Source organism: Nothoprocta perdicaria, unplaced genomic scaffold (assembly GCF_003342845.1).
Source record: "Nothoprocta perdicaria isolate Ctin4 unplaced genomic scaffold, notPer1 scaffold_8, whole genome shotgun sequence".
Taxonomy (NCBI): domain Eukaryota; kingdom Metazoa; phylum Chordata; class Aves; order Tinamiformes; family Tinamidae; genus Nothoprocta; species Nothoprocta perdicaria.
In genome coordinates this window covers 985,019-1,004,080 of record NW_020456087.1, presented here as the reverse complement: position 1 = coordinate 1,004,080, position 19,062 = coordinate 985,019, and the positions used below count along the sequence as shown (strand labels likewise).

Genomic DNA, 19,062 nt, shown 5'->3' with positions numbered 1-19,062 from the left:
GTCCTTACAGTGTTTGCTCTGCATGTGAGCTGCCAGGGCAGGGTGACACCCGACGGCCCCGCTCGGCCTCAGTCCTGCTCTGGAAGGAAAATCCAGATATGTGGAAGGGCACTGAACAGCTGTCTGCAAATCCTTTCAGTTTGGAAGCAGATTGCAAGGGGAGCTTGGTCTATTAACATGTCATAATCTTAATTTTATCACTAAGATGTCCTAAGGGCTACAAGACATCTTAATTGGTAACACTGATGAAGCCACTGAAACTTGTGGCTCATTTTAAACTTATATATAAATATATGTCTATATTAGATATAGACATATGTATTTTATAATTTAGAAGTAAGGTCATTACTTTGTTTTTTGGCATAATTTTCTTTCCTAGAATGAGGCAAAGAAGCAGAGATGTTATGTTTTCTATATTAATACTTCATGTGCTTCTTTCAGGTTCTTTTTAATGTATCTTATTAATAAGGATGAAACTGAGCATACTGGCCAGGTAAGTAGAAGATCATCTTTAATCAAAGCTTAAATTACTTCATTACTTTTAATCTTCTCCAGCCTTGTACTTATGTACTAAGAGATGGAACTGATGTACCACCAAAGGGTGGAGACAAATACCACCCTCACGGAGAGGAGGACTTATGTCCCTTATGTTCTGGGCATAAAAGTAAGGGTAAATACTACCCCTCTCCAGAAAGGCAGTAAATTGACAGTTGCCAGCCACCTACCTGTCACCTTATTATCTGAAATGAAACCCTGAAACATAGCAGCTACAGGGAATATGGGAGGGAATAAAGTAGTTGAACTACTATATTTACAGTACACATCTCTCTGTGAGCATGTCAGTGTTTAATGCAATTAAGCCCTAAACATTAATAAATAAGAAAAGAAATATGATTTAGGATGTAAATAGCCTGTAATGCAAACAGTAGGAAAGTAGCTTAACCTTCAAAAATGCTTTTTCAGTAAATAAAACACATTGTATATATACAGACTGTAGAGGTTTTTTTTTTCATATCATAATTACTAATTTACACTTAGCAGTTTTTCTGCCCAAGGCTTAACTTCCCAGAGTACTGCATCAGATGCACTTATCTCCAACAACTCATTTTACAGGCACTCTTGAATTATGAAATGGCAGTTTCAACATTTTCACGTTGCTTTTACTTGCACAGTACTGGTCAGTTTTCATTAAAAGTTTATCTGTGGTAAAATAAATATACTTTATCATTTACAGGAGTCATTTGTGTGGAAGATGTACCAAGAAAGATGCTGGGATTTCTTCCCTGCAGGAGACTGCTTTCGGAAACAGTATGAGGATCAACTCGGCTAATGTTACCGCAGAAGAGACTCTTCTATTCCTGAGCTGTTAAGATCCAGTAAACAGGAAAACCTCTTACCTTTTCTTTGTAGGGTATAAATTCAGAACTCATGCTTGGTTTAAATGTCTTTAAACTTCTAGACATGCATTTGTAACCGAGTCATGGGCTTTTTTTTTTTTGCCTACCACGTATGAAACAGGTCTTCTGCTGAAAGTTCAGTTTGAAATCTATGCCAAAATTAACTTGAGCCTTCCGATTCAAATAGGGCCTGATTTAAAAACTCTTAACCATTAACCCAGTGTTTGGCAGTACCGCTGAAAGGGCTACGAGACATCTTAATTGCACAACATTTGAATTTAAGAACTTGAACATCAGAGGCCTTGCCTCAAAAATGTTTTAACTGCAGTACGGTTTGTCCCTCAGTACTTGCTAGTGAATGTATTACGATACAGCTTAATACAGCTTTAAGCAGTTAAAGAAAACATTTTCAAACACTCTGTTGACCATGAAACATCAATTAAGTGCCTTAAAACCTCTATAGACATAGCTATGCAAACTTTTTATTTATGTTAGTGTACTAGATGGACAGATCCATTAACTGTGTTGCTTTTCTGTCTTTCTGTATGAAACTGCACCTCAAGTTCATTTATATACACCACCTTCAATAACAGCTTACTTGATGCTGCTGTTAAAAGAAATACAGTGTATCAAAATGAATAAAATCTAAATGTTAGGCCAAAATAAAACAATGCTTCATGGTCATCTGTATGTAGAAGCTGCTAAGTTTATGCTTTTTTTTTTTTTTTCCCTTCTAATGAAAAGTGCCCACTGCAATAAAGTATAAGCCAAATAATACCTCTACTGTCTCTTCTTTTTGGTTTTTCTACTGCAGTGGAAATGTGGCATGGGGTGCTGATTAAAGAGCCATGTATTTTATGTTCACGGTTTTATTTTATAGCAACTACATACAGCAAGTACAGGCTGAAGCAACTTCTGTGACTGATATGCCACGGCATGCACCTCTAATTTTATCACAAAATTTGTCTTAAATAAGTACGGTTTACCAGGAATAATAACTAACTTGAATTTCAATAAATTTAAGCAAATTTAGGGTGAGTATTGGGCATCCTGAACCAAGGAAATAAAAAAAGAGATTAAGCAATAGAGTGACCTCCTTTAACTAATACTTTCTACTTAACTTTTGTTATATTCATTTATTCGCATAAGAGAATTTTGGCTTCAGGATATCATGCTGTCCAGCCAGTCTTCAAGCTCCTCCTCAGTGACATTTTTAGATGCACTTTGCTGCTGCTGCTGCTGTGATGCTGAGCTGTTCTCTTCAGGCACATCCAGTTTTTGAGGTTCTAGAAGAATAAACAGAACAGACATAAAAATCTGGAAACAATTCCTTCTGTAACAGCTGGGGAGTCACAATTCAAAAAGAATATAAAATTGGGGGGAAGGAGAAGATATTAAAGATTCATGGAGGGATAGGGGAGGAAGAGCACTACTTATCACTAGAACTAACAAAATAAAATATGCACGATGTTATTTTAATGTTTAAAGTGGACATGCTAACAGTGGTGAAAATCAGCACATCAGTGAAGAACTTTTCTTAATACTACATACTGTTATTGGAGAGGAAAATACTGTTAAAGTCTATTTAACATTTGAGATATTATTGGAAACAATTTTAGCAATGATACATTCCCTACAAAATAAGCAGTATTTTAATGTGTTAGGAGTATTCCAGGATAGCCACAGTATTCTGTATTTACTCCGTATTGACGAGCATGGAAGGTGTCCTGTCAGCAACAGTTCCCATAGCACTTTCCAAATTTGGCTTCAAAAATAATGAAAAAAGGTAACTGGTAAAATGTCCTACAACTTACTTCTCTGTGACTAGTTTTGCTGTAAGCTCCTTAGTTAATTAGTAACTTATTAATATCTACGGACCTGGAAAACTTGGAACTATGGTTTCTTGGAGTCTAGAAGGAATTAAGGGCTACCTACTGCTACAGGGAGTTTATGGGATCTCTATGAAGATGACCAGGATTTCTGGAGGTAATCACAAGTCTTTTCATCCTAAAGGATAGATTTTATTTTATTTTAGACATCCAAGTAAGCATCTGCCATCCTTGAATTACAGATCAAGGATCTGAATAAGAAAAACAAAAATTGGGCAATCTTTTTGATCCTAAAAATTAATAGCAATTTTTAATCCATCTTGCAAAGTACTGACCTGATTAAGATTCAGACATACTTAACTATCAAGGCAGTTATGCGGATAGCTAAGATTTTGTCTGCTGCAGTTCAAGGGCTCAAGCTTTACTTTGGTTGTTGTTTCACGTTCAACCTTTGTTGACGATATGGAAAAAACTCATTGTTTTATTCATTTATCCAACTAATCATGTAACCTTAAAGGCATAATGCTTGAAAGGGAGCAGATGTGCATATTCTATTAGGCCACATTTTTATCAAATAGATTTAGAATTTAAAAAAATAAATAAAAGCCAGGATATGAGATGGTGGCCAAACAGGGAAAAGACCACATTCCAACAAGCTCCAGAAGTAACAAAGGAGCATTTTCACTCACGGCATTTTAAAAGCTTTAGATGATTTAATTTGCTTCTACCAAAGAAAGTGTCAAGCTATATTATTTCCATAAGCAACAGCTTTCAAACACCAGTATGCTGAAGAGGAGGGCTACAGCTCTCAAGTTATCTTAGGCAGGATAAAAACTGGAAAGGAAGGGGAGGAATCTTACCTTTTTCCTTATAATCCCTTTTCTGCTCTTTCTCAGTTATGGTGCTGTCTATGGTCCTTGACACACAGCTATTTTCCACAGTACCGGGAGCATCCAGATTGAGGAGCCGATCCAGTTCCTCATCCAGGGCGTCAGTGTCCTGCTGCGGCAGCGGGCGGCCGCGCTGAAGCGGCTCTGCTGCACGAGCAGCTTTTCCTGCAGGTTCTGGCGGGGCAGCAGAACGGCCCCCGCGATGGGAACCGGGCGCTGCTTTGCTCTGTTGAAACAGAGTCTCTCTTCTCTTGCTGTCTTCAATGGTTTTAAGTTTGATGGGCGGGAGCTCAGCAGGTGTCGATGCCTAAGGAGCACAGGAAAAGACCTTAGCCCTTGTAAGGGTGGACTCAGCTTGCACTGTTCTGTCTAACTGGACTGTAATTCATACTTCTTGTTTCATCATGTAAGAAGCTAGAATTAGAGTTCAATTCAGAAACAAGATATAGTAAAGTTAGTTTGGTGGTAGCTGAGCACCTAACAAGCTATAAATAAATTCCTTGTAGCCCTTAAAATGAAATAGGAGATTGTACACTAAAAAAAAATAATTCATCATTCCACAAATAATTCCTGCACAGTTCCTTCTCCTACGCATCCATAATTAGCCCAGCCAGTACTCTGAGTTCTGGAGTGATTGAAGACAAAAGTTGGCTAGATCTTCCTTCCAAAATGCACCTTGAAAGCAAACTCCGCTACAGCTTGCTGAGACTGATTTGACAAAAGCTGTGTAACATCACTAAGCACCTTGAAAAATGAGACCAGAATATAAAACACCAGCAAATGCTACAACAACAAATGTCAACTTACTATTTATCACTGCTTTTATCAGGATGCCATGGGATTAGTTACATCTCAATTCCCACCCTGCTGACTCACTCACCACTCTCAGGAAATCATTTACTTACATGCAAGTTGCATGTGAGTCACAAGACCAAGTTTAAAGCATTTGTTCTAGCACAGATTGTTTCACTTACAATATTTCTATTATATTGCCTGAATAAACAGCATTACCTGCACAAGCTCGGCAGCCACATTCAACCTTAGATGTAGAGGCAGTTCCTGAAGGGCCTGGACCAAAGTCTGACAGTCGACATTAAGGACTGATAGCTGCAATAAAATTCAACACACAGTAAGCTTCCATTAAGATAAATAAATAGATAAAAGCATCTATTACATTCTCATGTTTCACATTCCCATATTTTTTCTTCATTTGTGGGAGTAAGGACAGGGGAAGATTCCAGAACTTCCACCATTACAGATAAATTAATAAAAATAGCCACAGAATAAGCAGGGCTACTGTATTAAAACACTTGCTGCTGAAACAACAGCCACCTCTGTGTACCCCACGTCAGGTTCCCAAACTGCACCAGCGGTATCCTGTGCCTTTTAAGCCCTTCCATGTGGAATGCGGAGATCACTTAACATAGAATACTATGTCTGCTATTTGTTTGCTATTAAAAGTATGGAAAACTGGATGTATTCAGGGTGATTTTCCACACAAACTCAATGGAAGGGGAGTTTTTCTGTTACCTGCTTATGGCTTAGGCTTTCCGTATCCCATTCCTTCTCTTCAGCAAATCGAAACTGTGCAAAGGAGTCTCCTACAGAAAAGAAGTAATTTGTTCATATGTAAAAACAAAATTACTCTCCTTGTACTCCCTACCCTAAATAAATTCAGTCAATAAATCCTGTGGTTTAAAACAGTTTGTTACAGGGCCAGTAAAGACTTTTTGTCTGGCACTTAAGTTCTCTGGGCCCTTCCTTACTTGCACTCGTCCTTACTCAAGCGTGCAGTCAATAAAATAGCATTGGAGCCAGCAAAAACCTAATTCAACTCACATGCATAAGTGACTGAAAGAAAGTAACCTTAACTAGAGTTAATTAAGCTATATATGTATCTGTAGCTCTTTACCAACTTCCTATCACATTTCTGCAAGACATTTGCTCATTTTACACTCATGTGTTTGACACGTGCTGCCCAGCTAACAATCTGTGGGCTACCTGGATAGCGGCAGCACCTGCAAATACCAACAGCACCAGTGCCTGGCACGTACTGGGACCCATCCCACTGGGAACCATTCAAGCAAGAAAGAGACCTTTTCAGCTCGGTATTTATATAGATACTGATGACCGTTACCGAGTTCATCTTGGACTTGGGTCCCTGTTTCATGACGTTTTGTTTCCAGCACTGTTCAGTGCTGCCCAGCTCACAGATTCCCTGGTCTTGGCCAGCTGGGCCGGGTTTACACTCGGTGTTTCCAGGTACTACCAGCGCAAAGCAGCCAACGTCAGACCGTACCTTTGTGAATATTTAAAACCAAGCACCAAAATTTACTTTTAGACTTCTAAAAAGTCTCCTTTTACAAATCTTCAGTTCACACAACTGATGCGAAGCTCTGTGACGCTGAGTCACTCCGACACCTCGCAGGAGCGCCGAGGGGACGCGCTCCCCACAGGAGAGCTTCGCTGCACGACGCGCGGGTTCGGCAAATGCCCCAGCTTCAGAACCTCCAGAGCTGTTAACAAACAGCAACTAATGCTGAAAATTACAAAAATCCAAATCAGCTCCTCAATCTCATGATCAAAATATGCAAATTAATTCACGTTTTAACAGCCCATCTTCTTACATGTATAACTAAATTCAACCATAAAGTTCTATTGAAAAATAGTCAGACCAAATGATTCTTAGAACTTTTACACTATTAGAGCAAAGGTTTTTCTTCAAACACGCCCCAAAGACCTTCAGTTATTTCCCTAGCTTTGTCTCAAGGGAAGCGAAGAGTTTTCGCTGCTGCTGGAGAGGAGCAACTGTAAAATGAGACCAAAGGCTCAATGGGATGCTCTGGGTGTCTGGGAATGCCTGGATGTAAAGCAGCTAAACACAAGAAAATCCACTGGGATAAGAGCTGGTTGCGATTCTCCACACCCACAAAGGTAGCTGATAACGGAGCCAGTTTGATACTGCGGAATTAAAGGGTAAGACTTAAGCTGTAGTTTAATTCAGGTCTTTAAATAAGCTAACAAAGCACAGCTTTCAAGTGCCAAAGCAATAGCTGCAATTCACAAAAGCACATTTAATGCAAATTAGGTTAATGAGAATGCTGGTCTGAGCAATTATCTTTTCACAAATTCCTTTAGCCTCTAAATAACTTCCTTTTACGCCACAAATACTAATCAAAACTCTTGCAATGACTCTTCCTTCCAATATATTTTTTTTCCTCCATTCGAATATGTTTTAAAAGTAAACACTGAACACTATCTTTGATAACTTTTACAATAAACCTTAATAAACATTACAGTATAAAATGCAGCTTCATTAGGAAAGCACTGCAGGTCTAAAGCACTGTTTTTCCTATCACTCGAATAGATTTTCAAATTAAATCAATTGATTTGAGTAGGACGCATGTTTCATGGTCGCAAAACCACCATTATCTCTCTATGCAAATATTCGCTACATGGCAAAACCAAACAAACTGTATCTCTAACCCCCTAATAAAACATTTTCACCGCATGAAGTTATATGAGTATCAAACATGAAAATCTGTAGAAAAGCACTTTCAATAGGAATAAGCAAACTGACACAGGAGTGAAATGATTTTGACTAGTTCAGCATACTGGATCACTAAAAATAAATAAAAGAAAACGCTGGCAAAGACGAGGTACTCTGCACTCTTAGAGACCAATGGGTTTTCAAAATCAGTGGCAGAAAAGGCCAAGCAAGAGTCTGCCAAAACCACTAAAGAACAAACACTCGAGACATACAAGAATGCAAAATTTGGGATTCTCCCTAAATTTGGGTTTCTCCCTAGAGAGCCAGGCTGACATCCCTCCTTTGGATGAAAGCGAGAGGGGCTTTTTTTCATATGCCTGGACACAACACATAAAAAAACAGAAACTCACAATTTTTTGACGCCTGTAGACCAATGGCTTACGGAACCAGCTGGTCTGCCCCTTGTCTTCTCAAAGCTATTCACAGTTACTCATCCTGGCTATTCCCGTGGCAGGACCCGGGAGAAACGGCAGTGGTGCCAAAGGCTCCGGAGGGCATCGCGGCGCCGGCACAACCGGGCACGGAGCTTCGCCCGCTCACTGCTGCTTTTCAGCTCTTCTCCTCAGTTCTGCTAAGGACATGAAAGGTCTTCCCCGTTAAAGACCAACACACATGTATTTCAAATATGGAATATCCACTACTGTTTAGGTTCATTATTTAAATAATGTCACACTAGCTACAAGAGAACAGACCAATGTTTTCTGCTCACATAATTTCAGAATGGGTAAGTTTTGTTTAGTCTGAAAAGTTCAAAATTCAAAACTCTAAGTAATTTTCTTACCATTTTTGAAGTTTGACTTTCTTCAAAGACATTTTTTTTACATCAAGCAACACTCCCTTTATCATACATAATTATTCATGTAAGCTGAAGTATTACTATTTAGATATGCAGTTGACTTCTTTGAGCTTAAGATTATTGCCAATAGTTTCATAACACAACAGTGCAAATATACAAAAGAATCAATCCTCCTTCATTTGCTATTGTAATTCTTCCAAAAATAATTTTTACTTTTCAAAAACATTGAGATAGTCATCTTAGAGCAAAGCAAATGGGTAAATTTAAGTAATTCTTTAAGTGCAATTTGATTCCAACAATATCTGCTAACTTGACACAAAAACAGTTTGTTATCTATAGCTCCTAAATGCCACACTGATACAAGCACCAGGAAAGCTTCCCGGAGAACTGAGTATTCAAGCTTTAATTTTAAGCATTTAAAGTCATCCTTAAGTTTTGCTGAAGATACACACATCCTTTGACAGTCCTTTTATTATAATATCATAACCCAATAAAACTATTCTTCATTTTCCTTAGTGGTATAGTCATATATATTTTTCCTACTCTGTACTTGTCAGAGCACTTGTTGCAAAGTATACAATATTATTAATGCATATAATTTATGCTGTTGTCTTGGATACTTTTAATAACAATAACATCTGAATTAATATCTTTTTTTCTTAATGTCAAATTCACTATTTACGCAAGTGATGCAGTGCAATATATTGTAATCTCTCCAAACCTTTCATGAATTATAAACAAAGGCGCATTCCTAAAAATATTCTAGGTGCTTGGTATACTGACTGCAACACTTGGCTTTCTTTCCTCTCTGCAATGTGTTTACGAAGGGCTCTGCAAGATACAGCAAGCCATACCAATAACACAAGCTTGCAAGACTTTTTTTTCTTTTTTTTTTTTTTTTTTTAAAATGTAGTGAAACAAGAAGCGCCACTTCAGAAAACAAGACGGAGAAGTACTTTTGTGGATATACTAATAAAATTCCACAGATTAAAATTAGCAAATTGTAAATCTAGTAAAGCTCTACTTGAATTCAAGAATAGAAAGTCTGTGAAGTATTTCTTCACATTTGGAAGGCATTTCTGTAATCCCACTCTAACTAGAGTTACCATGTTTATTACTGGACCTCTTCACAGACCTCCAGGCATGCAGAACTCAGTTGTCAAAATAGTTTTAACCTCTTTTCTCAGTAAGTTAGGTGGCTATGACTAAATACCTCGGGGCAGTAGTTGCAGATACTCAGAAAATGCAGTTTTACATCTCTGTTGTGGGGAATTGACCATTTCAAAGCAGACATTGCCCGGAACGTCCTCGGCTGCTCCTTCTCAGGGAAGGAGGATGGCATTGCAACCGGGAAAACGGGAGGAGAGGAGTGCATGGCCTCCCATCCATCCTTCCCCAATACATACCACAGTGCAGGTACAGGAAAAACGCAGGTTTGTCCTTTGCAGTGGATTAATAGAAATGCCAATACTGTAAGTAGCCCTCAGTTTCTGTAGCAGCTCATGACTGCTTAGAGACCAGGAAATATTCTGGCATTAAAATGAAAAATTAAAAACATCCATGTAATTACGGTTAGTAAATTAAAATCAAGCTTACTCAGATCAATAGCATTTGCAGCAAGTTTCTGCTCCTTTTTCCTGTCTCCATTACAAGACTATTATTTACAGCAGTTTATTTCAGACTCTAACTTACGTGCATCTCATAATTCTCCAAAGACATGTAGCAAAATGGCTTAGCGGGGAGTTCTGAGTATCAGGTTAAGGCTAACAGCTTGGTAAGCAATCGCTTCAGATCATAAACAGCCAAGCAAACATACTGCATTCACCCTACTGCGGATTTAAAATGCAAGTACAGTCTAAGTCTCTCACAAACAAAAGAAGAAATAAAAGTATTGATGGAAACTAGACAGTATCCATTACTCAGAAATTTTTATTATCTACAAAGGAGCTTTCCCACTGCTGCAGATGAAGGGTTACAATGCAAAGATTCAAGCCAGGCACCAAATTTAAAAGACCTCCTGTAAACTGAGAAAGAGGAAAACAATTACCTGTTAGCTAGAATTCTATCTGTCACGTTAAAAAGGGAAATTGCAGCCGCATACCGGCTTCTGCTCACCTTCCGCACAGGTTCCGCAAGGGCATTCCAACAAACACATCACAGGCAAAGCTCGGGCGAGGAGGCCCGCGGCCTCCCGGCTCCGCTCCAGGCCTTCCCGCACCTCGGCGGCGGGACGTGCAGCTGTGACGCGCGTTAAAAAACACAGACAGATGACACAGAACGAGGAATTATAGTTTTGTGGACGACTGAAATACCATCTGGGCTACATACAGCCACCGATACACTGTGATTCACAGGTCTGAATAATGCATAACTGTTTTTTTTTGTTTGTTTTTTTTTTTTTTAAATTATCTTCCGTACTCAAACAATGCAGGATGGAAACATGCATTCTGGTGATGATGTTTGAATATTCACTTAGAACATTTTTTCCATTGTTATATTGGCACGCTATTAAAGAGCACCACAGCTATACTAAAATTCGTTTCTTCAAGCTTTAGGAAATTGATGCGTCACATAGTAACAATAAGGCTAAAATCAAAGATCATCATTATCATAGGCATTCGCTATGCATAACAACTCTGCTGTTCTTTATTTGTAGGTTTTCTTCCCTCTTGTCTAGTTCTGTATTACAGGTTTGCCCAACTATTCTTAGGAGATTACAACATACTCTATTTTAATGTTGTGCTCAAGCTTTCCCCTCCTGTTCATTCACCACCCTACTTGTTCTAGCTTTGTTCCTTGAACTTATTTTCTGCTTTCGACCTTGTTTAAATCAATTCTTCCAGAGATTTCTGACCGTGATAGCGGCATCTTAAGTCTTTCCAGTCTACCTGGAACATAATAGGCATGTGTTGATCCCCAAATACTTTGTTTTGGATTATGAATCATGTAGAAAGCACTAAGTGCCCCCTGTGCTCCACCACACGAGGCCTTTGTGCTACGTACCCTCCACACCAGCACTGCCCTCTGCCCTTGCTTACCCCACTGCTTTGTGCTCAGCACCTCCTGGACACACTGAAATGCATGAGACAGAAAAGGGAGGAAGAATAACTGAAGGAAAGGGCATTTTGGGTTAATTCAGAAAACATCTGAAATTATGGTTTAGATAATTCGTTGTTTTCTTTGGAACACCAAGTTTCTTAAGTTACTTATGGAGATAGAAAGCTGACCTGAAGTAAATCTAACTGAAAATTGGAAAACAAACAAACAAACCCCTAAAGAGGAGGATTAGCAAACAAAATAAACTGAATAGCATCTGTGAATCAGTTACCCACTGAGCAGCTTCCAGGTAGTGAGGGACTGTCTTCAGCAGTTGAACATCTCTGTTTAATCGCATGCAGATGTACATACAGGAGGACTAGTCCTGTAGCAAGTCTGAGCATTGTACACAATGTACATTATCTCTAAGCGCCTTCAAAATCACAAAAAGCAACAGCAGAAAGATGCCTTCCTGTATAAATAAAGAACTTGTCATACAGAGCAAAATGCCACATCTTCATAATCGCAGCTGAGCACAGGAAAGAAAGCTGCAGCTGAATAATTTGATTAATGCAATTTCTTTTCCAATTGATGTGCTCAGTGTGGTTGAAATAGACTTTGCACAAGTAAACAAGGCAGAGTGAGGAAGGCAAGGGTTCCTTTCTGTTTCCTCAAGGCTGGAAGGAAAACAACTTTCATGAAGAGGGTAGTAACAAACATGGTCAAGAGATGAAATAAAGTTGTTATTAGAGAAAGGCCAAACTGAGAGCCATGGTTGAAGCTGCCTGGCTGTAAGAACTGCTATATTCTCTGCAGAGCACAGCTGTAAGTGTATGCAGTTGCTGCAGTTATACCCGGAGTCCCATGCAAACAAGCTGGGGAGAGGTTCTTCACCCACACGGTAACACATAACCCCAAGCATCTGATAATGTTAAGAACAGAGAAACGTGACACTGCACTATAATTTAAATCTTTCCATTTGAAAACGTGCCTTACTGTGTGTGATTTCTAATACTAGAGAAGATTAGTGTAATAAAACCTTCCCAATTCAAACATACAATCATTAACATTTTGGTGGGCACATATAAAGCAAATTACTTCCTCCAGCTTTTGTCAAACATATAGGCTGCACATGTTTCAAATAATTACGGAAACCAAAATTGCTGGGGCTACTTTGAATTGTAAGTAATTCCAGGTTGCTCCACAGTAATAATTTAATACAGAAAGATGCATATTAACGGATTCAATCATGAAAACATGATTCTCTACTAAACCTAGATTCCGACTGCCCCGGAACACATATTCTAATGGATTTTTTCTCCGCATTCTCCAGATGGATAATCCCATCAACGGGACATCGATTATGGCCCCAAGCTGTGTTGCTCTCCCCGCTCCAATCATGACCTGGATATGGAAAGCTGATGCCCACTCTCTGCAGGAGCATCACAGGGAGGCTCCCAGAGAAGGGAATGCCGCTGGATGCAGAGCTCTTGTAAGGGTTCCAATAACCCTATTGCAGAGATATATCATTTAAGTACATATATGAGTTCCAAGACAGTATGCTCAGCAAGATAAAAGCACATTTCTAACACTGTGTTCTTCCTAAACTCCAGAATATTTTCTCTCTCAAAAAAGGAAAGGCAGAAAGAAAAGTCAGCCAGCTTCTCCGCAATGCACTGCCTGGGCTGTGGATTTGTTTAGCTTCTTGCAGCTCTATAAATAAGTAATGAAACAAGCTACTGCATGGGGTGCTACATGTGTATAAGAGGCCATAGGAGCCAAAAGGTGGCTAAGATCATCCTGGAAAACGTGAACTCCGTTTCACAGTGTGGTCTGGGATCCATTAAGGGTGCATTTACTTTTGCTTCTGCAAGTCCTGAATGGTGGGCATAGATTTCAGAGGATGGGCACAGTAAATAGGTTCACTGCTTGGCCTCTCTTAACCTTCATGAGGGACTCTTCAAAAGAACAAACCCTTTTTTGCAGCTATGGACACACTATTTTGTAGGCTCCCTTCTTTCTACAGGACTTGCACCAGACCTACTTGGTACCCACTGTGCAAGAAATACAGCGGGTTTATAAAAGTTCATCACAAATTTGATGTTTAAGGCTTTTAATAAGAAGAGCTCATATTTTATTCCATCAACAGCCCAAGTAACACTGCTGTAGGTACAGATGCTAGAGCTACCAAAACCCAGGAAGAACAGTGCCTTATGTAAAAATTCTCCAAGTATTTTCTGTTCCATCAATTAGTGGGTACATTAGTGGCCTTTGTTTTACTGAACAATATATTTAGTTGTGAAGCAGATCCTCACAGAGTCTAAAGGAGGAGCTAGTTCTGCTCCTGAAGCATTTGACATCTTAAGTATAAGCTGTAATTTTCTCCTAAAATCCAGCCACAACATAGAGAACTAGCGTATCTGGTAAAACCTGAGTTTCGATCTCAGGGTACTATGTCCTTGGAGATGAACATGAAAAATGAATGAAGGATCAGAGAATTTAATTCTCATGCTGTAGTCACTGGGGTGACAACAAAAGAGAAGCTAATTTTCAGAAGAGAAATCTGAATTTCATGGTCTAAGAATATGACAAGTAACCTTATGGTGACTCTTGATTTCTTCTCCCTAGAGACTACTAGTTCTGCGCTCCAAAGGTCAGATCTTCTTAAGCAGCTTTAGAGAGGTTTTCTATGTATGAAAAAAACATCCTATATCACATAACATTATAGTACTTCCTTATAAGATAAAAAAAAAATCTAAAGACAAATAACAATATAATTTTTGCTACCTGAAAAAACTGCTGTATTATTGCATTCTCATTTTAAAATAAACATGACTATCATTTGTAGTAATGTATACACCATTTGTCATTATGTTTCTTCAACTGTAGATTTTCCTACTTTTAACCTGAAACATTCCTCAGCAAGTACTTTGCTTTAAAAATATACCACTGACGAAAGACTAAACTAACTAGTCTTAATGAAACACTTGGAGATTCTTAAACAGAAGTTTTTTTGCTTTGATATCTGCTATCAGAGAAGTGCATGCTTTTCCCTTGCAGATTTTTAGAGAAAGGAAAAGTAATGTTCTTAATATAGTATATGCATGAAATAAAGCCACAAGTTTTGATCTTCAGTTCCAATAAGAAATTACTTTAAAAATAATCCCTTGAAACAAAATCCAGTCATTATTTAAAATCTAAGTACAGTCATAGCTAAAAGATTTCTTGTAGTTTGAACTCAGGGTCAAAAGTAAAACTGTCAATTATATGCCAGCATCCTTATCATTTGTCCCCTCTTTTTCTTCCAGCCATATAGTTTGCAGTACTTGGCTCTAATTTATGAACATAAAAATGAAAAGGTAAAAGAAGAAACATATGTTTGACTATCTGTTTTAGCTTAAGTAAAACAGAAAAGCAAAGCAAGAGAGTCACATTCCAAACACACATACTAGCTAAGAGTATCCAGACAGAAAGAATAATTTTCAAAACCAACCAGATCTGCAGTGATCTCCACTTTGACCTCTCTCTACATCTCATCTCACCTAACTTCAGGTAATATTCTTAGGCAGATAAGAATAACATTTTGTTGCAGCAAAATCTGAAGGATGCAATCAGGCAATACAAATTATTTAAGCCATTTTTGTTTAGAGCTACCCGCAGTAAGGAGGCCACTTCATTCTAAGTGCTGTACAGTCATACCCATGATACTAGTAGGCTCTCTTTCTATAGGGTAACTTTCTACATCACAAATACATATATATTTGTGTGTGTGTATACATATATATATATACATATATATATGCATCCACACATACACATGTATGACTGTGTGAAGAATGGTGCTGCTTTTAGGGCTGCCAGTTTAGCTTGTGGCCACTTGGGCGGCAGAATCTAACAAACATCAAGGCAAGGGCATGAAGAACAGGCCTGTCAGGAGCTGGGGAAGGCACGCTGGGCTCTAGCTCCATTGGAGATCAGGGCATTACATGGCTCCCTACATTTGTGCACCTGAAATTGAAGAAATCAAAACGCAACAAGCTCAGTTGCTCGAAAATGCACACATGAAAATACATATCAAAGAATTCATTAATTTTGAAAATTTATATATTTTTAGAGTGGAAGTACTTCCCCATGAACGTACCTGGGATATGTACAAAGCCAAAGATGTCCTATAAAAGCCCACGAAAGAGGCTCATCCCCACCTGGCGTGTCAGGAGGCCAGCACGTCACAGCAGAACTAACGCAGGACACCAGGGTTTGTGCGCTGGCCATCGCAGCTCTCACCAACATAAACTCCACAAACTGCTGCTCCTTGGTGCATCCCCTCAGAGCGCAGCGTGCCTCCGTGAATCCTCAGCGAGAGGGATATCAATATTTCAGAATGTATTTCTTCTAGCAAATTTGGGGCATACTAACCACACGCTGGAAACTCAAACCATTAAATAGATTTTCTTGGTGTGTGTTCACAGATGAAGGATAATGGGGATAAGGGAAATCTTATTAGCAAAGTAGCAAAATCCAAATATCTTCAGGTCATTAAAGGCTGCATCAGAATTGCATGCTAATGTTAGTTTAGGCATTTTCTAACTTCTGAATGCTTCCTATTCTAGCCTTTTATCTATGCCTTTAATTCATTATTTTTATTTACACTTACAGAAAATACTATTCCCCTGCCCTAGCCTACATTTTCACACAAGAGAGCCTTCGTTTATCTTCCTTTCTTCCCCCTCCCCTTTAGAAAACTACAGAACTACATTTTAAACTTAACTTCCAATTATTATACATTGCCAGAAGGGAACAAAAGAAAGCATTGCAAAGGAAAGCCCGGCAACTGCTACAAACAGCTTCAGCAAGAGTAGCTCCTGAAAAGAAAATTCACCATTTTCCTCAGCGGAGCTTTCTGTGTTCAGTCTTTCACTACATTCAAACTACCAACTAGGTCTGAAATGCATTTTTTCTTCTTAAACCAGAACAAAAATATCATGAGTGGCCGCGCTCATTTAAAAAGTATTTAACGAGAAATTTAACCCAGTGATAGAGGGGAAAAAAAAAAAAAAAAAAAAAAAAAAACACCTTAAATCTTACCTAGCTTTAGTTATACAGCTTTTAATAAATATAGAAATATAGAGATGATATTTAAAAAAACAGGTATTTAAGTATGAAAATCTAGCATGTCTTTATTAACAGAGCTCTCAGGTGCCTTTTTCCACACGTGTATGCCAAAATGCATCCCTCTTGCAGAAGTCAAACTGCTCTCCCATTAAAACTCTGCAGCCTAAGAAAGCAAACACCCTGTCTCTGTATAAAACGCAACCAGATAGCAAACAAAAGCTGGATAACTCATAGATAAGAGGAAAATATATGAGATACATGTCCAAATACAGGAAACCCTGAGTACATCCTGAAGCCTAAAAGCGGGTCCATCAGGTAGATGTGGCCATGCTGCCAGCACCAATCCTGTCACAAATAGTGTCTACCTGTTAAGGTAAATACACTGGAAATAAAAGCTTGGTGACCTTCAAAACTGCTTTACCAGGAAGTCTGCAGCAAATTGCTCTCTATTAATAGGCGTTTCCTAAAGTAAAAATAATTCCTTATTAACCAAATGACCACATAATTGAAAAACTAATCCACTTGTCAGCTAATTGATTAAAGTACCTAGCGACCACAATCAAGGAGCTCTGTAATTAAAATGAAGCAAAGGGAATGGGAGTCAGTCTGAAGCTGTGGCCCTGCTGACAAGGCTCTCTATTTCCAGAGGAAGCCCACAAGTTTTTTTTCCCCACTCCTGTTTATTTTTCCCAAACACTCCCTACATAAGCATCCGTGTTGAAAGACACTCAAGACACAGAAACCTCAGACAACAACGTGCTGTGCTCAAAGCACAGGCCACTAGATGCTTGGAAATGGGCTGCAACATCACGTGGGGTTTGGCGCTCTCCACTCCAAGCTCAGGAAAGGGAGCCTGGACTTCACGGCTCCGGACCACTGGGAAGCGATCGGTGTGAAGAGGGCGATGTTGTGGCCACAAGACACAACCTGTGTTGCCTTCATGCCCCAGAAGCAAGGACACCATGTGCTTAGTTCAGCTTTTCTTAAATACAGTTCATCAATCACACAGCTCACTGTTACATACTTTTTATATAGTCTTGTATTTCGCTGAACTAAGCCTGATAATAAACAATTGATTTCGTGGTATTCAAAAAAATCAAAATTCAGAAGCAGCAGTCAGTAGACAAAAATAGTTTGCAACAACAAAAAAAAATAACACACTCAACACATGGTCAACATATTTCATCTGCTCCCGTAGGACAGAAGCTCCCCAGCTCTGGCACTCAGGCACCGAGAATTGGGAGCCTAGTGCAAGACCACGGTACCCACCATCGCTGGAGACAACTGTTTACCACAATAATCTCATTAATTAGAACGGAAATCATCACACAATTTTGACATTAGCTGTGGTTGATATCTGAATTTAAAAAATAGAGCAGGCACGTTAACACCCAATACTGAGTTGTTCCTTTGGACAAATATTCTTAAAGACTCAATAGCACATAATAAAGGATGGGAACAAATTGTAGCTGTAAAGTGACAATGATAGTAAGATTTAACCTTTTTTATTATTATTAACTTGCAGTAGTCATAAACACACCCATCCTTTTTTCCTCCACACATCTGTCTAATCCCTTTTTGAATCCATTTGTGCTTTTAGTCTCCACAACAATCTACATTAATGAGCTCTGACTGGATCTCAAAGAAGAAGAGAATTAGGTACATTATGCAGGCATAATACTTAATATTGTAAATACTGTAAAGCAGCAGCTACTGCTAACATTTGGAAATTATTAGAGCTTAGTGAGATATTTCTCTTACGAGTTCTAAAGATACATTACTGCAACACAGGAATTAAATATCCGTTATTAATTTTAAATGCAAGCCAGGGCTTTTATTAATTCATTCTCAAGGGGATGTTCTGCTGTAAAAATTAGAGCTAAAAAACTATTTGTCAATCTACAGTGACCTCAGTGTTGAGGGACATAATGAATAAAGCTTTGAACATCATCTAAATAGGAACAAAAATCAAAATTTGTAAAATGGAAGAAAGATTTATTAGAACTGATAAATGGTCCGAAAAGATATTACCAACAGTAAAAGGGGTTAATGTTGCAGTACTACTCAATAAGAAGTTCACATTCATAGAATTTCCAGATAAATGGAAAATAATTTAAAAGTCCTTCAAACCCTCTTCCAAATAACCTTTAGCAAACCAGCAGGTTTAAACTGAGCAAATACCAAAGTATTAAAACTCTACTTGACAATAAACAGTAATTTCAAGTGTTCTGATTTTCTACACTTTGTTTGTATTTCTTCTGTACTCACCTGTATCCCAAAATTCATCTCCACAGCCCACCCAAGAACCATAAGAAACATTAAATATGCCAACCCCAAACGTGCTGCTGATGGAGCATTCTGGTAGTGGGGAATAACGGATGTGAGAGAGTATGTTAGAAGCCATGGAGAGGGGGATAACACTGCTAATACTGCTCTGAATTTGTTCATCCCA

At 38.7% G+C, this 19,062-nt stretch overlaps 2 protein-coding genes across 2 annotated transcripts in view; one reads left to right on the top strand and one right to left on the bottom strand.

The window, feature by feature from the left end:
- RYR3 (ryanodine receptor 3) overlaps positions 1-1,830 on the top strand; it is a 175,244-nt gene extending 173,414 nt beyond the window's left edge. Inside the window, exons 103-104 of the mRNA XM_026051764.1 lie at positions 442-493; positions 1,235-1,830. Coding sequence (XP_025907549.1) covers positions 442-493; positions 1,235-1,330 — 148 coding nt within the window. The 3' untranslated portion in view covers positions 1,331-1,830. The remainder of the gene's footprint in view (positions 1-441; positions 494-1,234) is intronic.
- Positions 1,831-2,359: 529 nt separating this feature from the next.
- The window catches only part of AVEN (apoptosis and caspase activation inhibitor), a 59,684-nt gene continuing 42,981 nt past the window's right edge, over positions 2,360-19,062 (bottom strand). Inside the window, exons 3-6 of the mRNA XM_026051843.1 lie at positions 5,647-5,717; positions 5,128-5,223; positions 4,087-4,423; positions 2,360-2,683 (exon numbers count right to left, since the gene is read on the bottom strand). Coding sequence (XP_025907628.1) covers positions 2,559-2,683; positions 4,087-4,423; positions 5,128-5,223; positions 5,647-5,717 — 629 coding nt within the window. The 3' untranslated portion in view covers positions 2,360-2,558. The remainder of the gene's footprint in view (positions 2,684-4,086; positions 4,424-5,127; positions 5,224-5,646; positions 5,718-19,062) is intronic.